The sequence below is a fragment of the Pyxicephalus adspersus genome, chromosome 1, assembly GCF_032062135.1.
Source record: "Pyxicephalus adspersus chromosome 1, UCB_Pads_2.0, whole genome shotgun sequence".
NCBI classification, from domain to species: domain Eukaryota; kingdom Metazoa; phylum Chordata; class Amphibia; order Anura; family Pyxicephalidae; genus Pyxicephalus; species Pyxicephalus adspersus.
The window spans coordinates 74,874,731-74,895,200 of NC_092858.1; the positions used below are offsets into that span (position 1 = coordinate 74,874,731).

The 20,470-nt window shown below is 35.3% G+C and overlaps 1 protein-coding gene across 3 annotated transcripts in view; it reads left to right on the plus strand.

Moving 5' to 3' along the window:
- FRMPD4 (FERM and PDZ domain containing 4) overlaps positions 1 to 20,269 on the plus strand; it is a 203,758-nt gene extending 183,489 nt beyond the window's left edge. For 2 of the 3 annotated variants that reach the window (XM_072414372.1, XM_072414390.1), the window contains 13 exons: positions 773 to 818; positions 1,292 to 1,396; positions 4,159 to 4,266; positions 5,862 to 6,011; positions 7,619 to 7,738; positions 8,070 to 8,206; positions 9,204 to 9,330; positions 11,336 to 11,425; positions 11,826 to 12,008; positions 13,353 to 13,488; positions 14,368 to 15,411; positions 15,686 to 16,936; positions 18,426 to 20,269. In XM_072414372.1, the coding sequence (XP_072270473.1) occupies positions 773 to 818; positions 1,292 to 1,396; positions 4,159 to 4,266; positions 5,862 to 6,011; positions 7,619 to 7,738; positions 8,070 to 8,206; positions 9,204 to 9,330; positions 11,336 to 11,425; positions 11,826 to 12,008; positions 13,353 to 13,488; positions 14,368 to 15,411; positions 15,686 to 16,936; positions 18,426 to 19,774 (4,846 nt within the window). In that variant the 3' untranslated portion in view covers positions 19,775 to 20,269. The remainder of the gene's footprint in view (positions 1 to 772; positions 819 to 1,291; positions 1,397 to 4,158; positions 4,267 to 5,861; positions 6,012 to 7,618; positions 7,739 to 8,069; positions 8,207 to 9,203; positions 9,331 to 11,335; positions 11,426 to 11,825; positions 12,009 to 13,352; positions 13,489 to 14,367; positions 15,412 to 15,685; positions 16,937 to 18,425) is intronic. The other variant, XM_072414381.1, reaches the window with a different exon arrangement.
- The last annotated feature ends 201 nt before the right edge of the window (positions 20,270 to 20,470 follow it).

Here is a 20,470-nt window from a genome sequence, read left to right on the forward strand (position 1 = left end):
CAAGCAGATAAAACATGGGTACTTTGTGTATCCACTTTGCTGTTAACACATATGAACCATTGGTGTTCATGATAGCAAATCTTTACCAAGACCATTTTGATATTTTCATATTCTTCTTTAAGTTTTGTGACCAATTGGAATTGATGCATAGCAGGTGCCATTATGCAGTAAAACAGATTTCAAACTTCGAGTGGAACTGTCTATGAAAAGCCGCCAGTCTTCTTCTCAGTATTCTGGTACTCCCATATGGGCTAGTAGTCCAGGGATGTTACAACAGTACACAAAATCTCCATCTTCACTGAAAGATGGAAAGAGTGTCACCTCTCTTGTCCTATAATCCGTTAATTTAACTTCCGTCTCAGACAGTTCTTTTCTTTTAGCCGGGATGCTAAAAGTTCAGATGCTTGTTTTGACCGACTAAGGTCACCTATTAAATCATTGAGCTCTTCTTGGGAGAACTGCTGGTTTGATGAAACACTTGTTTCATATTCACTTCCACTGCTAACTCCTGAATTACACTCCAAACCCTGTTTATCCTCCATGTCGGATACAGGAATATCAGGGAATGTACTGAACACTTGCATAGGAACATCAGCACCGTGCGGCACAGGTTATCTTGCGTATTACCAAATCAGGTTATCCCCAGTTGTTTTTCTTGTTACGGTTAAATTTGTGTTATGTTTGAAAAACTGGGATGTGGCATCTTTCATTTTAGATATTTAGTTATTGCTTGGAACATATCTGACATTATTTATTTTTTTTCTTTTTACAGAAGTTGCAAAGAATCAATTCTCCTCACAGTCGTGCAGCCATACCCAGTAAGTAAAACCACAATGTAGCCAAAATTTTGCACCTTATATAAATAAGTATTGTCAGCTACAAGGTAAATTGTTTTATAGACTTTATTTCAAGCTGTTACTATGTTAAAAATACTTTTTATCGGAATGATGATAGAGCTACTGAATTGACTGTAGTTTTTTGTTCATTTGCAACTTGTGCATTTCCAAACCCTTTCAGTAAAGAGTTTTTCTTCAATGCAGTGACCCAAAAAGAATTCACTTTGGTGAAGTAAGACTAGGAAAGGGCTAGAAGTAAAAATCTTTATTGAATTTTGTTGTCGTATGACAGAAGTGTCATGCACATTGTTTCTCATAATGAAAGTGTGACTATTTTAAAATTCATAAAAACCAAGATCAGCTTATTTCATGATAATGAATAATATATATTGTGCTTTCCTGTTATTACTGAATAATATTTTAATAAAAATATGACATGTTTTTTCTTTCCCAAGTCCCCGAAATCAGCATTTATAAGTGCTGCCAAAAAAGCAAGATTGAAGTCCAATCCAGTAAAGGTTCGTTTTTCCGAGGAAGTCATAATAAATGGACAAGTTTCGGTAAGTACATATTAAATTTGTTGAAATACTAATATCTAACACTTTATTTTGTAATGCTGTTTCCTGTATTAATTACGCACTAGGTTCAATTTAATAAAACAGAATAAATTACTTTCACAAAGTAAAGGTTTACAGTAAAAGCTTAGCAGGTAAGGTGTCATTATTGTGAACCTGTCACAAAGAATTAATAATAAATCTGTTGTTCTGTGAAAGAAGAGAGCTTATACTGGCTAACTTCAAATATATAATCATGTTCAAAACAAACACAAAAAAGCAATGGGACTTTAAAGACACACAACATGTAAATAAAAGAGAGTACACAGTTTTTATATGATTACATTACCCATATAAATAACCTAAAACTAATATTTATACAATATTCACTTTAAAAACTTTTTCCATACAATTAAAGATATATGTATATACACATTTTTATTTTGTTTCAAATGATATACAAAGACACATTAGTTGATGTGGATTTCAAAACAAATCATCAATTTATCACTACAAAGTAATAGACAAAGTATTAGTTGCCCTTAGCGTTTCGTTTTCCAAAAAAAAAAGTTCATCAGGAGTATCTTATGGGTCAACTGAGATGGAAAAATGAAAGATTATGTATATGAAATGTATAATTTATTTTCAATGTATAATTTGAATTCAAATGGATATTATTTCATCTTGGTCTAAGCAAGGCCAGATCCAGAAGAGCCTGAAAATGTTCAAAATATTTTAGGTGTCCATGTGCACAGGTGATGGATGGCAAAGCACTAGGTTAAGAAAAATCTCAGCATGCACAAAAGTTCTAACTCCATAAAGTAAAGTTTGATTAGGGTTGGGCCTTACTTTTGCAAAATGATATCCTAAACCTTCATTAAAAGCTACAGATTAAACAGTAATAAAGACATCTAAATAAAACAAAAAGAAAATGAAAGCTGAGGGACTGCCAATAGGAAGCAGCAGATTGATTTTCTAACGATACTAGAAAAAAGACAGTTAAAACCTCCGTTATGCATAGTTAATATAATCTGTTTATTGACCCTCCAGTATTCTCTGCATTGCATCTTTGGCCTCATTTTATCCTATTACTCATGATAAATGAGGCGTTTGTTTTTAATAGTGCTCCTAAAGGATCATCCAGAATCAATAGATGAAAAATCACTGGATGATGAGAAAACTCAAATTATGATGCAAAGCATATGAGGGAAAATTGTGGTATGCAAAGATCACATTGCAAATAAATAGGCAAGATAATTGTGTTCCTTTGGATCAGTGTGCACAAATATTTTTAGAACCTGACTTTGAGCACAAGAAATCATGTGATGATGTGTTGACAGGAATAGAAAGCTTGTTTCAAGCTTCAATAAGAAAAATAATCGCAGAAGAGAACTAGGGCTGTTGGAAGCTTTGCTTAGGCTTATCTGACTCACTGCCACAACAAAATCTGCTATTAATTAGTGAATCACCAACTTTAATACAATTCACAGTGTTGTGATAAGGAGCCAAGCAACATGTTAATAGCCTTCATACCACTGACGTTTAAAACACGAGAAAACCACCCACAGACTCCCCACAGACACAGTACATTTTCAATTAAGTAAGCAACATTTTTAACCCGTTACCTAATTGGTTCTTAACAGTGACAGGATATGTTATATTATGTCCAATGCTGCGTTTAATTTTTTTGATTGAAGCAGAAATGAACTCATTGGTGATTGGTAAGCTTCTGCTATAATAAGCAAGTATGTATTGCATATTCTCCGGTTTTGGCACACACTTACTTGTTTGCAGGCACCCTGCACTGGCACCCCGCACCTGGACTTCCAGGTTCACAAAGATCCTCTTCGGTCTTTGAGTGGCCACTGATGATGTAACTTCTGTGCTGCATAAAGAGTGGACATATATACTTCACAGATAATGTGTTCTGCATTGTAGGGCTACAACAAAAAGCCACCAGATGGCAGGGCTTTTTTTGGCAAAGGAGATTTTGCATGTCTCTTTAATGAGTTAGCTCTGGTGACTTTTTGTTTTTTCTTTTTTTATTCTCCTATCAAATATTTTTTTACTGACAGATATATAGTAGACAGTGGTATTGCTGTGGGAGTTAAACCAAACAGCCAATAACTTTTCTGTGCACAGTACACACTTAACACCTCCCTGTAAGCTGCAAACCCAGAGAAACATAGAAAATTTTTGAAAGTACTGAAGATCTCTTTCCAATACAACATTATTGCAAATGATATTTTAAATGGCATTCAGTGTGAATCTCCTTTCTCTTTTTGGAGATGGTTCAGATGGAACAAACTTTATTCATTTTAAACATTAATGGCAACTTTTACATTGTTGTTTTTTTCGGGGAACTGACCAACCAATTTTCAAGTTAGCCCATCCGCTCTTTTCAAGCCTGCAGTCTATACCTTGTTAGAAGCCTTTGTTTGTTAGATTACTCAAGACATTGGAAAGATGGAGTGTCAATAGGAGGAGAAATACAACAATTAAACTTAAAACATATTTTAAAAATTTCTCAAGTTATATTTCGCATAAGCCAGAATTATTTCAAAGAGGTTATTTTAGAGGTACAGATGTATCTGCAGATGTATATCATACGATTTGTACAAATATAGGGTATATTACTTTAAATTCTTTTATATAAATCCTCTTGCTATGTTAACTAATATATTTCTGTTAGCTCTAACCTTGTACACCTGCTTGACGTACTCAGAAATAAAAGCTAACCAGAGTTCTTTCATTTTTATATTTCATAGGAAACAGTTAAAGATAATTCCCTTCTTTTTATGCCAAATGTCCTAAAGGTGTACTTGGAAAATGGACAAACTAAATCCTTTCGCTTTGACAGTGGCACGTCTATAAAGGTAAGGTTAAGGTTCATCATTGTTTCTTTGTGATTCATTCTTTCTGACTACTCCATTGAAAAGAGACTTTTTATGCATTTTAACATGACAGAATTACACCCTACTAAGCATTGTAGAAAAAGTCCAGTGTTAGCTTTCAGATGCCCTGGTTTCTTCTCCTCCCAAATCATTAACATCCTAATTACATTTTCAAATAAATCATTTTCAATTGTTATTACATACATATAAGCAATGGGTTTTTGTGCTTCTTTATGCAATGCGGGCACAAAGTTGCATACTTGTGCTAAGCCATTGTGATATAGGAAAAAAGAATGGTAGCCAAGCACTTGGCATTTATAGAAGTCAGCAGTGGCAGCCTCCGTGTTGATACAGGTTACCTTTAAGGTGGCTATGCCGAGAAGATGGTTTTCCACTGATTAGGCTGATTATGATTGGCTAGGGAAAAAGCATGCATTTCCTTTATTAGGTACAAAACAGACAGGAATGTCACAGGGCATATGGAACATACAGAATCACAAATGTTACAGGGATTTTTGGGGTAATAGGAGCCAAAAGGGACACTGAAGGCACAAGGTAGTCTGTAGCAAAAGGTCTTGCACTAGTGTAACAAGCAATGTTGCATATTTTCTACTTTGTTATGTGCATAGAGCCTGAAGACACATTGATCACACAAATAACAATCAACTACCATATTATAAATGTATTTGTGATACTAACAAATGATTGACCTTATACAATCAAGTGTACTGATACTCATAATTTAGTAAGAATTGTTCAAGCAGTAAAAGATAAACTTTGATCACTTGCTTAAGATTGCTAATCTTAGCATTTGATGCCTAACGTGGGACTAAAATTCCACTTTTAAATTTGTATGATCAGACCGGTCATTATTGCAGACAGGCAATGACAGGCAATGACATGTGCTATGTTATGCCTTATTATTACATTTGAAGTATGAATTTATAGTCCATAACATGTTAAACCTTAGATGAAGCTTTGTTTTTCTGCTTTGTATCAGACAGTAATTAAAACTGCTGTCATAAGCAGATTATGTTTGAATATCCTTCTATCAGGCAAAATCACATTCCTCATCATCTGTCAATGCTTTGATTTGAAGATGACATTAAAGTAGTTCGGTCTTAGAATCTGCTAATGTCTCGTAAGAGCATGAGAGCTCCTAAACTTCATTGTAACTAGCAATGTTTAATCATTGCCAAAATCTACCTAATCCAAAATATGCCTGTTTCCTTTTCTATTACTTGTTTCATTGTATTTAGCATTTCCTGTTTAACAATTCATGCCATCTGTCTTGGGAACATGCAGTAGCAAAGCTTGGTAGGGCAGATAAAAATGCACACACATTTTTTACACATATCATTTTCAACTTCTTGAAAAAGAAATCATCAAGCTGTGAATTATTTTACTGTTTATGCTGTTAATTTATTTTATTTTATTTTGTGTCAACTCACCATCTAAAAATCTAAATAATAGATAGATGATAGATAGATAGATAGATAGATAGATAGATAGATAGATAGATAGATAATTCTGTTTCAGAGTGTCTTGTATGTGCTAACATTGTCCTGTTTTCATAGGATGTTATATTAACACTCCAAGAAAAGCTTTCCATAAAGTGCATTGAACACTTTTCCCTGATGTTGGAGCAAAGGACAGAAGGAGCTGGAACCAAACTTCTCTTATTACATGAACAAGAGACACTAACTCAGGTTTCTACAGCTTACAAAGTATTTACCTTGACAATTTCAGGCCCGATGGGGCAATTACAAAATTATTATTGTGTTTGTGAAAATATTCATTGTTTCTTTGTGCTGAGGTCATTTGTGGCTTGCTTATCCCAATAATAATATTATTTATTATTATTATTAATCATTACTGGATTATGCGATATAAAAGTAACATGGCTGGGAAGGTAAAAATTTAAACCAATTTAGGTTAAAACAAAAACCCCAAAACCCCAAGAGATGTGCCTAACGGTATACCATCAAAAGTGGGGCAAGTGTAAGGAAGCTGGACTGTGTTGGGGAAGGGTCCTTTTTGTTCCTTGTTAGTAGCAGTCAGATGTATTTCCTGAGTCAGGCACTCCACTTGTAAAGTGTACATGTTTTTATTGTTTATATATATATATATATATATATATATATATATATATATATATACCTTATTGTTGAACTTGATGGAGTTGTATTTTGTTACAACCTAACAATCTTCCTGCAGCTGAAGTTATTACTAGTCCTACCTCCACATCAGAGAATTTGCTCACTTTCTATGTTGGTGCCAGAATGCTCTGTCTTCTATATAGACCCTGCCACTTTGCATTTACAGAGAATGGAAGTAACATACTTGCATTAATAACTTCTTAGATGTCTTCTACATCTTCACTTTGTGAAATATTTTATTGTACCACAGTCTTCGTCTCCTTTCCTAAAACAGCATTTTAATGCCAAAGTTTTTTTAGGCTAACCATAGGTGGCCAGATGTCTCACCAAGTACCATGGGCAGTGTGTCGTGTCCTGAACATCCTTAAATCAATCAGGACCTACTCACCAGGATGTAAACTTTCTGCTGGCAATAAACAGAAGCTTTGTAGTTATGCAGAATTCTGAGGATTATTAGGAATAACTAGTAATATGGCCGCTTACAGTGGTGACACCTGATATTGCCTTTAGTAAAGCATCAAATGGCCCCAGTGTCACTTAATTGGTATGCAATTAATATTTGTGTCTGCCCTTTGTGATTTTGTATTGAGATTATCTGTCCTTGTATCTGTACATTTATAAAGCACTGTTAATAGCTATATGACCAAAGCAATAGAACCCAAAACAGATCCCTCTAGTAGTGCACTAAGCATTGCATCTACTCTGAAAACAAACTAATAATTTATATTGTTTATTTTATGACTCCAATCCTTTGACTTTTTTATGTGCACAATGAGCTTGAATTTGTTTGAACAATTTATGTAATATTATTTAATCCAAAACTAGAAAATTTTAATTCCTAATGTGTTTTAAAATTTCAAATACACCACAATTACTTGCATAACTAAATGTATACATAATTTAATAGGTCTGCATGGTTACATCAGCATTTATTGATGCAAGCACATCAGATTGCATATCAGTATCCAAGCAGCATGCTATGTATCTGCATTAACACTTTTTAATATCATTCTAGTAGTTCTGCTTTGTGCACATTTGTTGGCCTATCTGATGCATGTTCGGCATTGTGTGTATGGTGATAAATCCTGTCATTTTCCAGCTCGCAAATAAATTATCTGTTTTCTGCAAGCAAAATTGGATTGAACTATTTTTATATTGGTTTATAACATGTCTAGGTGACTCAAAGACCCAGTTCGCATATGATGAGATGTCTGTTTAGAATAAGTTTTGTTCCGAAGGATCCAATTGACCTTCTTCGAAGGGATCCAGTTGCCTTTGAATATTTATATGTGCAGGTAAGGGCTTTTATTCATGTGGAGCAATGGTTGCAATTTAAGGTTTGTATCTATATAGCTTAATTTTTCAGTAATTTTATTATGCAACATAATTTAATCAAAGGAGAATCAAATTAAGCCGTTAATATAGTCACAGACCAATTTTTTCTCTGATAAATTATACTTATGATAAATGTGTGCATGAGAATGTAACACATTGCCTGGCATTAACTCCAGCAATCTAGCTCAATCTGTGTGCTGTCAGGTGTTGGTTTGCAGATAAAGCCATTCATTGTGTAATATTCTGTATGCATACCTTGAGTCTAATGCGCCATCTGCTGGTTGATTTTAGAGTTGCAATGATGTGGTTCAGGAGAGATTTGGACCAGAGTTAAAGTATGATATTGCTCTGAGACTAGCAGCATTGCAGATGTATATTGCAACAGTCACCACCAAGCAAACACAGAAAATCTCTCTAAAATACATTGAGTAAGTATAAATATTATAGTGATGTTTTATTATGAAGTTATGTCTATTTGTGTTTATGTTGGTGAATCTGTATGTCTAAACTTTGATTCAGGTGACAGCTCTTCAAATATATTGTTGTATTTTTTTTAAATTTGAAATGCAGGGCATAAGGTAATATATTATTACTTTATTAAGTGTCAGTGACAACTGTTAGCGGTGGGATTTTTTGGAACAGAAAGTAAATGGAAATCTCTTGCATGAGCTTTATAAAATGTTTAACAATCACAGAGGATGCTGCTCTGTACATTTTATTTTTGCTGCTAAGACTTCAAAGAGACCCTGTTTGTTACCAGTGGTCCATATAAAATATTCATATTCTAAAGGACCTAAAACTAAAGTCCCACTTTGAACATTGGCAATTCAGGCAAGTGGTTTATGAAGAAAGGGACAGCCAATGTCCCTTATGTAATAGTTGTTATAACCTGCTTGATTGCTGCCAAGCTGTCAAATTGTGCTGAGCTGCGCATGTGTAGCTTAGTGTTGATTGCCAGGAAGCCCGACAATCCTGTCTTCCTTTGTGCATGCCAGGAATGAATGAATTTCCATGCACCTGCACAGTGCTAAAGATTTCCAGGAAGAAAGGAAAAGGAAGATGGCAGCACCCTGCTACAGAACAAGTATAGCTGAGTATTGCAGGTTATTTCTCCTTGAATTGATCAACATTGAATGGTGGATCCATACACTCCTCAAGAGTGCCCACTGCCACAAATTAAAAAAGGGAGAAAGGAGAGGAAGCGGGAAGTAACGTCACTAAAATGAGCCAAGAATTTTTTTTTTTGAAATGTAAGTTGTTAGAAGGAGCATTGCTGAATGTAAGCATGTGTTTATAGCTAAACACATTAACATTCATTTGTCCATTACAGTGGTATCAGTTTGTTGTAGAAGCTAGTGAGTGTATAATAAAATATAATATCATTGCTTTGAGAATCTGCAAAATCTTACTACACTCTCTTTACAGAAAAGAATGGGGATTGGAGACCTTCCTTCCATCTGCTGTGTTGCAAAGCATGAAGGAAAAAAACATTAAAAAAGCACTGTCACACCTTGTAAAAGCTAATCAAAACCTCGTCCCTCCAGGCAAAAAGGTAAACCATTTACATTGAAGAAATGGAAAATATGAGAAAGAAGAAAGTGAAATTTTCCCACACTATGTTCAGAAATGTATAGCTATATTGATCCTTTCTTCAAGTGTCACATTAAGACATGTTTGCATTATAAAACTAGCTAAAATCTTTGGCACTGCTATAACAGCCTGGCCATAGTTAAAAACTCCTGACATAGTTACTAATCTATATTTTCTAGGATACTTCAGTACCTACTAGAAAATGCAAACAGTTGCACAGACTAATGAGAGCACTAATCGTACTGATGTCCCAAAATCCTTAGAAAGCTAAAATATAATTAAAAAAACTTAGGCAGAATCCAAATATACCATATACAAACAAATATAAAACATAAAACAATAAAGCCTCATGGTGATTCTTATATTATGTTTGTGTTATACTTTATGGTTGTGTACTATTTACAATAGTATTTGTATTTACAATTTATAATACAAATTTCTAAATATAAGGAAGTATGTATTACATTATACTAATTAATTAAAGATAAACTTCAGGTTGATAATAAAAAAAACATAGAGTACAATTAAGTATTTTAAATACAATAAGTGTCAATATACAAATACTATTTGATTTGGCTTCTTGTAATTTTCTGTACAGCAACACTTGCTGCATTCACATGTGTGGGCAAGGTACATTCTGCCTGGTGTAGGGAGCTAAAAGATTATCTCATGAGTCCGCTGCTGTTCCTTTGTTGTCCAGGCACATGCTGGAGGAAGGAGGTGAAATGTAGGGTCATAGGAACAACATGTATAACAGAATGATAGGCCCTTTAGCTGAAGCCAGGAACATCAACCTGGATAAAACAGAACTTATCATCTTCCCCCCTCAAATTCCAAATCTCCCCCTGACATATTCCTAACTGGTAACGAAACTGTTATTCGGCCCTCCCCTCAGGCAAATTGTCTTGGTGTCACCTTTGATTCTGCCCTCTCATTTACCCCCCATATTCAGAACATTTCCAGGTCCTGTCACTTTCACCTACGCAACATCTCCAAAATCCGCCCCTACCTGTCCCCTGAGACCACCAAACTCCTTGTACATGCTCTTATCATCTCTCTTCTGGACTACTGTAACATCCTTCTCGCTGGTATTCCACTAACCCGACTCTCTCCTCTACAATCTATCATGAATGCTGCAGCCAGACTCATCCATCCTTCCCTCCGCTCCTCTTCCACTGCATCTCTTTGTAGTTCTCTCCATTGGCTTCCATTTCACCTTAGAATAAAATTCAAACTCTTGTGCTTTGCCTTCAAATCCCTACACAGGTATTGTCCCCACTTACCTTTCTGACCTGGTAAAAAAAATACTCCCCTTGCCGCTCTCTCCGCTCCTCCAATGACCTACTAATGACATCCTCACTCATAACCTCATCACACGCACGGCTCTAAGACTTTTCTAGAGCTGCCCCAACTCTCTGGAATGGTCTTCCTCATCCTATTCCCTTTGCTCCTACTTTCTGCTAAAAGAGCACTCAAAACCCATTTTTTCAAACTTGACTACCCATCTTTTTCTGTCTTTTGAAACCATCACTACTTCCCACCATTACATATCTCCCATCCTGTTGTGTGTAAATTCCCCCACCTACTAGATTGTAAGCTCAGATCAGTTTTTACTGAATAATGTTGTATAAATAAAGATGCTTTTACTACCTATGTCTATAGGTTAGAAGGTGGCTAAGTAGGTTTGGTATATTTGTCAGGTAGCTTAAATTGGCATCTGATTAGAATGTCTATAGAGTAAATATACATGTGGTTCTAAGCTATTCTGGACCAGTGCTGTATATATATATATATATATATATATAAATTAGCAGTGGTGCCATTTGAAAATGCATAAGACATGAATTGATAAATTACTTTCATATGTAAATTAAATTGCATGTCAAAATGAAAAGAAATAGCAAATACCTATCCATATCTTTAAACAGACAGCACATTTTAATCATCCTTTTTTTTTTTTTTTGCAGCTATCTGCTCTACAAGCCAAAGTGCACTATCTGAAGTTCCTTAGTGACTTGCGCTTATATGGAGGACGTGTATTTAAAGCAAAATTGGTTGTAAGTGCTCTATTATGTAATACTTTATGCATAGTCTAGCATTTCAGACACATGGCTGTCCATAATTTATCTTTACTGCAATACGCGACTTTCTGTATCAATCAATGTGTAATTAATTTTGAAAGCTGGTAAAAGGGTCATCAATATTTCCTGGGCAATTTCCCACATGTCTTCTAGATTGAGTATACATGGAAATTATTGAAATCATTTTCCCAGCTGTACAAATATACATGTTGCTTCTTGCTTTAAATTTTAATATATTTCTCAATCCATATTCATTTAATCAACAAATGTATTTATAATGTTTATTCCATTGCACAATTTATTTTTAACCTTGCTTTGATAAATTGGCGAGCAGAGAAGTAGAAAATGTAACTCTCCTTTTTCCCTGTGCTTACAGCAGGGAGAAAAACATTCAGATGTGACCTTGTTAGTTGGTCCTCGATATGGTATCAGCCATGTAATCAACACAAAAACAAACTTGGTAGCCCTGCTTGCTGACTTCAGCCACGTGAATCGGATTGAAATGTTTACAGAGGATGACATAACAGTTCGAGTAGAACTTCATGTTCTTGATGTAAAAGTAAGTACACTATTCTGAAATAAATATTCCTCTTTCTAAATATATTTGTTTTGTTTTTGGATTAACCATGTAAAAGTGGTGATTGATAGCACCTTTGTAAGTATAAAGAAATTCTTACTAAAACTAAAAGGACAAGAAATGTCCAAATATTTGTCAGACTTTTCCACTTTTTTTTAATTTTTAAGAACATATAATCCAAACTTGCATTAAAGGTCATATGATCAATTCTAATCTCCTTTTCTCCAGCTCCTTCAAACTAGCAGTTGGTATTGAAGGTACACTTGCACATCATAGGACTGCATTTTTTTTTTTGTTTAAACACTTTGGGCTCTATTTATATATTATTTCCCTGTCAATTCGAGCTAGCTTTGTTGATAATTTTTGCTTACACAGCTATTCCTATTGTGACAGTTCTGCACTTTTGAGATTGGCCGCTATCTATGTATGTGTGTATATGTATATGTATATATATATATGTGTGTGTGTGTGTATATATATATAAAATATATATATATGAAATGAGTGTGCAATAAAGACATTTTTTTTAAAAAAAATAACAAACACTTTATTATCACAAGGGCCCCTAAATGGGCTTTGATGCATCTGCTCTACGATTCCCACCACTAAACCTTAAAAATATAGCACATAACACAAGTTAGGGTGTATTTCATCACAACCAGTTGGAGGACACCTGCCATTTTGTCATTGGGGAGTATAACAAAATGTATATAAATATATACCTATCTGATTCATATTTCAGAAAAATCTCTATGCATCTAAAAAAAATAGCTATGTATTTAAAGGCTCATTGAAAAGGTATATGACCTTATACAGAAGTTTTTAAAGCACATCTAAACTCAAAAAACAAAAAGTCTGCCTGGAGGTCCACCATGGAGCTGGTGGCGAAGATGGCGCTTTACTCCAATACAGCGATGACAGGTTACGTATGTGCCATAATCCGCAAGTACAGCTGTGCATACTGCCCACCACAAACTTTAGTTCCTCTTTAAGGCATGACCTTTTTTGGTCCTTGATTTACATTGGAATAGCTGTATTCTTAATAATGAACACATTTGTCAGGATAACTCTACAGTTAACTGTACTCTTCAGTAATTTTGGATTGTGATTTTGAGCTTGTAATAAATTGTGTAAATCCCGAAGTCATCTAAGGCATCCTGAAAGTTGGTCAGTAAAGAATATTAACCTTTAAACTTTCTGTATTTTTTTATGGCTAATGCAGTACAACACTCTACTGAAATTGTGCTTTTTTTATTAACAGCATAATTTGTCTAAGCTAAAATAAGTATCTGCAGTTATAATTAATGTCTTCAATCTTCTTTGCAGCCCATAACACTACTCATGGAGTCTTCGGATGCCATGAACCTGGCCTGCTTAACAGCAGGGTATTACAGACTTTTGGTTGATTCCAGACGTTCAATATTTAATGTGGCAAAACAAAACATGGCCAATCGTGAAGCAGGTAAATATTCTTTAGTTTTATTATTTATACACTATATTGATATATCTGTACAAACTCCATAGTCATGTTACTAGCTGTCCCTCAAAGGGGCTCACAATCTAATGTCCCTACCATAGTCATATGTCTTTAATACAGTCAAACAACAATTTTGGGGGGGAAGCCAATTAAGCTAAGCATGCAATTAAGCATGTAGCAAATGCAAGTCTGGCTCCCCAGTATTCAGATAGGTGGTTTACCATTTTGCAAAAATACAAGCTAGAACTACAAGATACTAAATTACACAAAGTTGTGTAAGTAAGCTTAATGACCTAAAGGAGAGTTTAGCACTCTTGCTAGCTTATCTAAATCTTCTGTTTACATGAACAATCAAAATTTGAAGAGACATTGTTGGCCTTTTTTATACAACTTCAGCTGTCTTTAGGGCAGTGGAGTAGATGGCATGGTCCTCAAGAGGTTATACAAACTATCCAGCCAGGGTGGAGGGCAAGATAATATGAAAAGGCATTCTTTAACTGAGATCTTTATTTCGTTTTTTTCATCAGGCGAAATGAAGGGAAACTCATAGAGGCTTTTATGGCACTATCCCTAAATTATATGGTTGTCCATGACATTGTACTTGTACATTTGTTTCCAAGCAGGATAATATACCTATGTTTGGTTATGCAAGCTTTGATGTATCTAGTTAATGTATACACTATTTTTATAATGAAATGACAAGCCTTTGCTTAAAAAATACTGAAATGTACCAGTACTAAAGCAGAGATCCAGATATTTCATCATTTTAGAAACTCTTCTTACCATTGATTAAACTAGATTTCCTCTAATGAGTTGTGCTAATGTGAGTGTTGATAATGTAATTTTCTTTTTTTTGGTTTTTAGGGAATGAAATTCGAGGAAAACCTAATTATCACGATTGTGATTGGAATTACTTACCCAAATCAACAATTTTTGCTTTTGAAGAAAGTCAGGAAGCGCAACAAATATTTGTAGACTTAAAACAAAGAAATATGGATGTTTCCGAAAGTCCTCTGCATCACAAAGATCACAGGAGCTTGTACATAGAAACTACTTTTAATTCAGGAGAACTTGATCAGCAGCTAATCAAACAGTGTGATCATATAGATTTAGAGAACAGCCTTGGTATTACCCAGCAATCATTACTGTCTCTCTCAGGGCTTGAACACTCTAGTACAGCACAAGACTCTCCCAGGAGTGCAAAAGTATCTTTTATATTTGGTGACCACAACCTGGACACCATTAACCCCCAGACACTCGGCTATGAGAGATTGCTTGATGAAAGCCCTGAAATGTTAGACAAACAAAGTGTAATTTACCTAAACAATGCCAATGACATTAAAGACTTAGATTTAACATCAGATGCTGAAAGCATTCATTTTGCTGCTAATGCTGTTTATGCAAATATATCTGAGAGTAAAATTTTTGGAACCACAGAAGGTATTGAAGAACCCCTTTTACATGACATTTGTTATTCAGAAACCACAGATGATGTTGAGGATGAAGATGAGGCAAGTTGTGAGGAAGACATGATCGTGCCAGAGGATACTAGAACAGACATACTTAGCATGTCAGGATCCATTGATGATATCATTGATCTGACCTCACTCCCACCACCTGAAGGCGATGACAATGAGGATGATTTTTTGTTGCATTCCTTGAACATGGCTATTGCTGCTCCTCCTCCTGGTTTCCGAGACAGTTCAGATGAAGAAGACTGTCAGAATCAGACTGCTTCAGCTGTCAGTGTGTGTGTTGACGACATCCCTGTCTCTCTAATAGATGCTGTTCCAACAAACACAGATGACAAATGTGAGAAAACTCTCGATGAAGCAGTGGTAGTTTCCAATCTACAAGCAATGAAAGATTTGGCTGTATCAGAGGAAAGCCAAGCAGACGACACCTCAGGTTCTTTCACCATTGTGACTTTCATTCATTAGTGTACAGACCCATTGTTCCATCCCCATGAGCCTTCTTTTGTGTTTTTTTTTATACACCCAAACACCATCCTTCATTTTATCCACAGGACTTTCTGTTCGTTTTCTATGATTTTTTTTTATATGAATTACACATGATTTTTAATAAGGTATGCTTATAGTTGGTTTAATAATTGTATCACAAGCAAAAATTAATGTTGTAGAATAACCTGATTTACCATAATTCTTTCTTTTTTGGCACACAGGTGTAACAATATTAAGAGCATATAGCCCTGAATCATCATCGGATTCTGGTAATGAAACAAACTCCTCTGAAATGACAGAGAGCTCGGAACTGGCTACTGCTCAGAAACAAACAGACCACTCAGCTCGAGTAATCTTGTCAACTGGTGAAGGTTACCAGTCTCTGTTAGCAGAGCATACTGAATTCTCTCTAGCCAAGAACCAAGCTGGATGTATGACTCTTAAATCTTCATCTTCCTTAATAAATCGGCAAGCAGTGGATCTCCAATCAAAAGCTGTGCCTTCAAAACAAATGCTTCACTCTGATAACATAGAAATGGAACCAGAAACCATGGAGACAAAATCTGTAACCGACTACTTTAATAAGATGCAAATGGGATCCTTGGTGTATGCCTGCAAAAGGAAAAACAAACCTGACGCTGAAATGAAATCACATTTTGACGTAAATGTTACTATCAATAAAAAAGCAGGTAAACGAACAGATGATGGGGATTTGAAAGCAAAATTAGAAATGCATCCTTCTAAAGACTGTCAACATCTAAGTAATTTTAACATGGAAAGAACTGCTTTTCGGAAAGACAATCAACGATGGTACAACACCACCGACAAGGGAACTATTGACCGGTTACCACCAGGAACAACCTATTCTAAGACATTGCCAAGGCTTTCTGGTGTGACTAACAGCAAAAATGAAAATAATAGCAAGGATGATGTAAATATTGAATCTGTGCTTTCTGAACAAGAAGATATATTTATTTCTAATGCAAACTTCCTGTCTTCTTCCAAAGAACTTGGTGAATCTGAGGCTGATGAAAATTCTTCAGAGAATATAGCTAAACTAGCAGATACAGATCAAAGTATAAACAGGATTTGTGAGTATCACATCGCCAAGAATATGTCATCACTTCAGAGTGAAGGACATTTTTCTCTTCAGAGCTCCCAGTGTTCATCTGTAGATGCTGGCTGTAGTACCGGTAGCAGCTCATGTGCAACCCCAGTTGAGTCCCCACTGTGTACATCAGATGTTAGGCATACTTTGTCTGATACACCAGTAAAGAGTGGAAATTATATAAGTCCTGATGAGAGACAATCGATTCTTCCAAACCATGGGGCATCATATCCTGAACTCCATCAACAAGGTGACACTTGTCACAGGATGACTGTTTCCGCACATGTACCAGTAAATGCAGATCCATTGTTTGGAACCTTAAGAGATGGAAGTCATCGGATTTCTAAAATTAAAGAAACCACAGGTACATCACTAACTGAATTATTGCTCATTTATTGCACATTTCTGTCCAGTTGTTCAAACTTGTACTTTTTTTTAAGTCTCTTGGGACATACCTACATAGTTGTTACATAGTTAGTTTGAAAAAAGTCCATTAAGTTCAATCACTAGGTTAATTAACACAGATAAAAACCCTATAATTATAGTTGATCCAGAGGAAGGCAAAAAACCCTAAAATGTGCTCCGGGGAAAAAATTCCTTCTTGATCCTGTGAGGCAATCAGATGCTCCCTGGATTACCAGTCTCTGTTATCGTTACTTTAAAACGTTAATACCCAGCTATATTATGTGCTTCTAGAAAAGCATCCAGCTTTTTCTTAAAGAAATCTATAGTACTTTCTGAAACTACTTCCTGAGGGATCCATTTCAACAGACCCTACTATAAAGGGGCATTGACCTTGGAGAGATTGGTGGAGGCTTGCAATTTTGAATCTCCTTTCAGAATTTTAGTTACCTGGTTGTCATTCTGATGCTTTGACAAGTATTTAGATGAAGCACTAATATTTTTATGGAACAGACTGCACAAGAATAAGCCCTTTAGAATGTAGAAGAGCTACTAATAAGAAGAAACATCTATGGTCTATGTTAAAGCACAACTCATATTAGTACCGAAATGTTTTAGTTAACATTTCACTATGATTTGTTCCTACTATGGAAACTTTGTATTTTAGAAGCAAGAAAGTTAGCAGTACTAATAGTAATATTAGGTCTCATATATTATCTGAAACAGCTGTAGCAGTTCAGTAGAAACAGTATATATGCTATATAAATTGCTGTTTACATGAGTATATTTTTCTATTCTGTGTATTCTTTTAAATAAAATGTCCTGCTTGTTTTTTGTTTATGCCTATGAATGAAAACTTGTACTATCTCAAATTTAGCACATTTAGCCTATAGTTCTAAAAATTTACCACCAGGTTCTTTGTTGATCAGATTGATTTTAATGTCCTTAATGCTCAGGAAATTGCTGATTTTATGTGAAATGTCAAATTTGAATTCAAGGGCTGATTATGTGATTTAAATCTTGGATGTAAACTAATTAATGGAGTTATTACAATTCGGATACATTCCTCAGCAATATCACAGTTCTGATACATTCCTAAGCAATATCACTCTAAGTATGATATAAAGTTCTCTATCAGTCCCTCTTACCTCCACTCACACTGACTCTACCTTTTACATGGTTCTTCTGTCACAGTTTAGTGAAATGTCAAAAGCAACAGATGTGAGATAATTTATATCTGGGAGCATAAGCAACCCCATGCAAATGTTCGCAGAGAGCCCCCCCAAACATCCTCTACCTGAATTAAATAAAACGTTTTTGGTTAAGTTTCCTATTTACTGTACATTACACTAGGATACACATAGTATATACCTTTTTAAATGTTTCTTTTTAATGTAGAGTTTCAGAAATGCTTAACAAATATCTCTGTTTTTCTACTACCCCTAGTGTAGCTTTGACAGAGCCTGCAAAAGGAAGAAGAGGAGATGGCATGCCTGCAGCTACAGTTAAACACCCCAAAGGGGACCCTACTACATCATCTAGCATTTGCTCAGAATCAAATGTGCCAACTCAGAATCCAGACTCTCTCCATTTTCACCAATGGAACCAGGCATGTGCACCAGAAATCAGCCCACACCAATATGACATTATAGGAGGAAGTCTGAAAATGCCACATAACAGAAAGGTACTGAGACGTAGCAGCAGCGTCATCACGAGATCCTCAGGCACGGATACAAATGATAAGAAAATTTCCTCAATAAGCTTGTGCTTAGATGGAGCAGAGACAGGACCCTCCAGATCTGAAAAGAGGTTTGAGCTCCCAATGGGGAAAAAGTTGTCCAAAAGTAGTTCCCATAGTTCTGTGAATACCATCAGTGAGAGCAGAGATGGTAAACGGTCCGGTACTGCTGGTTCTATGCAAAAAGTACAAAAACAATCAAGGTCACTCCCTCTGTTAAAATTAGATGCAAGCAACTGGAGATGTCGAGGGCCCTTTAGTTACTGCTTTCAAAACAAGGGAAACAATGGTGATGAAGAAGAGGATGAATGTGAAGAAATAGATAATGGGAATAATAACGAGAGCAAAGAGCTATCATGTGTGTATATACCACAATCACCAGCGGAAGGGCAAAAAGATATGCCCACATCAGGCAGTGGAAAAGAGCTAGAATCTCCAAGAGCCATTATAAAAATGGCTGCAAAACACAATGATAATGATCAGGTTGCTGGACAATCTGAATTTAATGTCCTTAACATGGACTTCGATGACAAGATTGCCAGAATAAATGCACTAAAAGAAAAAGTTTATGCAATACCTGATGGATTTCATGCTGCTCAAAGAGATGCTAATGAGTTACTCTGCCTAATACGATCAACCCACTCTGGAAAGGGGGAAGATGCAATCTTGGATACTCATGACCAGGAGCTGTCTCAATACAAACAGAGTTTGTCCACAGAGTCGAGACAGCTTGGAAGTGCCTGCAAGAAAATGGCCGCCACAGACAAAAGCCCAGAGGAAGTGCTGTCGGCCATGACTTCAAGCTTTCATATCCTCTGTTGTCTAACAGAAGCTTGCATGAGACTAGTCAAAGCTGTAAACTCTGAAACACAGCAACAGGAAATTGTAGCAAAAATAGATGAAGTGGTGTTGAACTACATCAGTTTGCTGAAGGCTGCGGAAACTACATCAGTAAAAATGTTCAATGACCCCAATGTTAAACTTATGGCTCGACATTCTAGTACTATGGCTGCCATTGTAAGCACACTAACTCGTTCTCTTAAAACGCTTTTGAACAAATAAAGTAAGACAGTCATTTCATAGACTACCTTAATAAAGCCATACATGAACCTTTTACTTTACATGTGTATAGACCAATGTGAATATTCGCATAAATAAATAGCATTACCTCTCTGCTAGGATCTTATACATATTATTCTTCCTATAGATAAAAAAAAATTAATGACATTACTTAACAGCAAGAATTGCTGGTGTAGTGCATCCTACTTTACAAAGTTAGCATTCAAAAAACATGAAATGAAAACAGATAAATTTCTTGCATTATCTGCAGGCACATTATATGAATATGTAACCTTTGCTGCATCTTCCTCTTTTCCTTTAGTCCATGTCATGTTAGAGATGGTAAAAAGGAACCATAATGTAAATAGACAGTATTTAATATTTTAAATTATAATTTTTAAGCTCTGAAATGATGAAATATGTTTCAATTTAAAGAAGGTACTATGATTTACTAGAGAATATATAAATATATATATATATATAATAAAATGATTTTTTTGTTCATGTTGTGTATTTGTTGTTTTTTTACCGGAAACAAAAAGACACATTTTTATTGATGATCATTGAGAAGCAAATTGCATTACAGCACAAAAAATTGGGTAATTTCTCCATTTCGAATATTTGCAAGCATATTTATCCAATCATGTTTGCTTGAAATACAGAATTGTATGATTCTCCTGAGTAAAAATAGATATGCAT